The sequence below is a fragment of the Atta cephalotes genome (genome assembly GCF_000143395.1).
Source record: "Atta cephalotes unplaced genomic scaffold scaffold00017, whole genome shotgun sequence".
Lineage (NCBI taxonomy): Eukaryota > Metazoa > Arthropoda > Insecta > Hymenoptera > Formicidae > Atta > Atta cephalotes.
Window position 1 is genome coordinate 2,233,883 of NW_012130081.1, and position 4,223 is coordinate 2,238,105.

The 4,223-nt window shown below is 29.8% G+C and overlaps 1 protein-coding gene across 1 annotated transcript in view; it reads left to right on the top strand.

Moving 5' to 3' along the window:
* Positions 1-1,604: 1,604 nt before the first annotated feature.
* Positions 1,605-4,223, top strand: part of LOC105618633 (lachesin-like) — a 38,563-nt gene continuing 35,944 nt past the window's right edge. The window contains exons 1-2 of the mRNA XM_012200163.1: positions 1,605-1,694; positions 2,028-2,084. Coding sequence (XP_012055553.1) covers positions 1,605-1,694; positions 2,028-2,084 — 147 coding nt within the window. The remainder of the gene's footprint in view (positions 1,695-2,027; positions 2,085-4,223) is intronic.

Consider the following 4,223-nt stretch of genomic DNA (forward strand, 5'->3'; position numbering starts at 1 on the left):
AATATAATATTTTTAGTAGCCCGTTTTAAAGAGACTCGTTTAAAAAACCTGCAACTTTTTAAACAATCTTAAAAGAGGAAACAAACTGGAATTATTTCTAAATGGCAATATCGTCGGTCGAATATTAACGTAAGGCAGCCACCACCGTAAAATCGCTTTCTACTTATTCAATCCGGCGTAGAAGTCCAGAAAGTAATTTCCGCGCGCGAACCAATGGAAGAACAATCCTCCATCGTTCTCTCAGTTCGAAATTACCTCATTTTTTTCTCACTACGCAAGAAAACCAAGACTTTGGATAGCGTGACAGTTTCAAATAGGCAATTTTCAAACTGTCCAATTGTGACCAATGATTCGATTGATCATCGATCACGTGACACGTTTACGAAGCGGTTTATTTTTAAAGAATACTTTCGCTATACACTTTTGCGAAGGATATACGTTGAGGACGGCATATCATACGACACTCGACATTTACTTATGTTAACCGTAATTCAACATTCCTGAACCAAATCTAACCCCCGAAACCACCATAAACGGGCAAGACTATATACTTTGTTTGCCTTGTGCTCGACCATTACTAATCCCACTACAGCCGAGAACCCATGTAATGTACAGTGGCATGTGGATAAACTACAAGCTTCCATCCCCGCGCCATCATAGGGACTGCGTGCAACCATGTATTTGCTTTCTGCATTTCGGCTTTTCCAGTGATCCTACATTCGGAGTACATCCGCGCGGAAGAACACGGTTCTTGTTCATACGCGTTTCCGAATGATATGTCTAAGGAATATGTAATTTTTTAGGTACTACTTTGTGGAACTCCTCCCCTCTGTAGGAAATATTACATAATATATTACAGCAAATTTGATTGGCACTAGCGCGCACTAGTGCATATTAAAATTGTATACTGATTTAAATATAAATATATTTCGAATTATAAAATATACAGATTTTGTTTAACAGCACAATAAAATGTATTAAGGCTTTAATTCATTTTTATATTTGAACACATGTAATCAAATTCGCTATTTAGTTCACTACATCAAAATAAAGATTAATCTTGAAAATTATGAAACGAAAACTGAAGATCTTTTTCCAAATTATAAGAAACAATCTCGTTTTAAAATCTTCAAAGAATAATGAGATTTATATAACAAATATATAGTATCAAAATTTAAAAATATGTATTAACTTAATTTGTTCCAACCGAGCCAATTTTAAATGAACAATACATGGATTATTAGTGACTCGTGATACTTTATTATATATTATGTTTCATTTGTCAAATAACATATTGTGTTTTTAATAAATAACATGTATATTTTATAATGATTTAAAAAATTACAAAAATTATTATTATAAAGGAGAAAGGAAATTAGATAATTATTAATTATCTAAAGTACCAATATATGTGCCTCATATATCACATACAATTATGTATACTGAAAAAAAGGTAATAGTCTGGTAATAGTCATTAAATGTTGAGTTACATTTTTTTTAACTAACAATAGTTTTCAACTTTTTAAATTCAAAATTTAAAAAATTAATACTTTAAATATATATTCTTGAGACTTTCACGGGTGCTTTCTATACATATAAAGATTATGCATTTCACGAGTTTCCTTCGTGGTGGCATTCCAGATCCGTTCTTGGAATGCCAACGTTTCGTGAATCTTGCAGTCCACTTCATCAAGGTGAGGAGTAGTCTGATATTTTAAATATATATGCATTCGTATATTTGTTTTTTTGTTTGTTGCTTTTAACGTAATTAAAGTTGCAAAATGATTAATGCCTCTTTGTTATTAACAGTTATGATTTCAAACTTCTATTCACGATTTTATATAAATATTCATAACATATTACGCATATTTTCTCTTTTTCGAGCTCCCATTGAATACATGATTTGTTTTTCTTATAAAAGAGAGGACTTGGCGATAATATCACTGTGTCAGAAATGTTTGTTTCGTATAAAGTTCAATCTGCCCCCAAAAATTCATAATCCTTTACATCATCAAATATTAATGCAGGTTTATGCTGTTAAAGGCCTTGGAAATAAGCAGGAAGAAGTAGGGAAGGAAATTAGTGTATGACTAATTAATTATGAATATTTTGTCTCTTCTAAAAGTCGTGCATATGCAAGCACGGCTTTCCCTATCTTATTTATGAGGAAATATTGCAAACACGTCGATAAATAGAACGTATATCTCTGAATTTTCTTTACTTTGCATAAATAAATTTTAATTAATTGGAATTAATTATAAATATTATAAATATACAAAAATATATAGCTCATTGTGATTAAAAGAACATCTTTTTTTCTTTTTATTGTTTTTTTTTCTTTTTTATTGTTAGTGATTGATTTAAAAAAGAAATATGATATATATTGATTTAAATTAAGAATATTAATATTTCTGAATTTTGAATTATTTTTTTACTGTATTTAATCTGGAATAATAATATTACATTTCTTTATTATTATATATCATTAATATTTATTTCATTATTTATTTATTTTATCAAATAACACATTTCTTTATTCATGCAGTTTGCTCGTTATCTTGATGCACAAATATAATTTTATTACATCACAACTATTTGTTTTTATTGCTAACATAATCCATTAAATACTACCGTGTCGAGTCTCAAGGATAGGAGTATGTTATAACGTTCTATCTTCTCGGCCATCAAATCCACCCAGTGCATTTGCTATACGCCTCTGAATCTCTTGCGCTGCATATACAGCAAGGCACAATCTCTGTGGCCCCCGTATGACGCTCGAATATATACACCGAGTGTGTCCTCGAAAATTTACAACCGTTCACCTCACGAGGGACTAATATCTATACAGCAGCTAGACATCTGGAGATCTTGGAAATGGTAGAACTGAAGCAGGAAGTTAGTGTATCTCGAGTAACATTTTCTCGTCCGACGTTCCACACAGATTCCTTTTATTTCCTCGCCTTGTCTTTTTCTTTCTTTGCTCCTGCGCTTTCTGCTACTCCCCTCTTGTCTCCGGCCTGTGTTGGGTGGACTCACTCTCTTGACTTTACGACCCGTCCTAGATTAGGATTTATTTTAATCCTAAAGGGAACATCGCCGCGCTTCATGCTGGTTTTTTTCCGGACTCATGATTCGCTCCAGAGATCACACTAACTCTGTCTAAAGTGTACATGTGGCCAACTATCATTCTTTATGTATTCTAATACATTTTCCCTCTCGTAAATCAATTGATACTCTCCGATATTTAGTAGCAAGGTAATTGAGAAAAGATAATGTTCAATCACACACTTAGAAAATTTGTGTTAAATGTAACACGTTTCATATATTTCAAATGATCACTCAAATTTGTATTAATTTAACACAAGATGAATATATTAGGAAATAATACAAACGTTACGTAAAAAATTAACATTTATAATATATTAACTTAACATGATTCAATAAATTTAACATTTATAATAATATTTATAATTTATTGGAATATTTTATATGAATTTATATTTAAAGTGAATTAACACATTTTATCACTTATCTTAGATTTTATGTTTTAAAAAGCATTATTTTTATGTTATTTATTTTCACTTACATATAAATTGTTACTCTAAGAAATGATGTATACAAATTTAATACAACATTTTAACAAGGACTTGAATGGACTGTTTCTAGTACAAAAATAAAGTTTTTTTTTTATATCTGTGCAAAATTTACAACGAATTCTTAAAAAATAGAATCCAAAAATTGAATTAATACAATTTCGCAGAATATTTTTCATTCCTATTATATTCATTAAAATAAAATTTTTTAAATTAACTTTATAATGAAAAAGCAATCTTAATATAATGTAAATTATTTCCATTGAAAATATTACATTCATATAAAACAATATGTATAGATACGAAGCGTATACGACACTTTAGTATCTAATTTCATTAGTGCTTCTTAATGGAATCAATTATTCTGGATAATTTAAAGGTTAATTAACTGCCTACGCGTTATTGAAGCCTACACGTCTTCTCATACATCGTACTATACTACTACAAGCTACTACTACTCATCCTTAATCCCACAAACGCTGGTACACGATCGTATAAGGTAAAGCATTTCTTAGCCCTTCCTAGTATATACTTCACTTTCAAGAGAATATGAGCAAGAATATTGTCAAACATATATTTTGTTACCCATATATATATATATATATATATATATATATATATATATATATA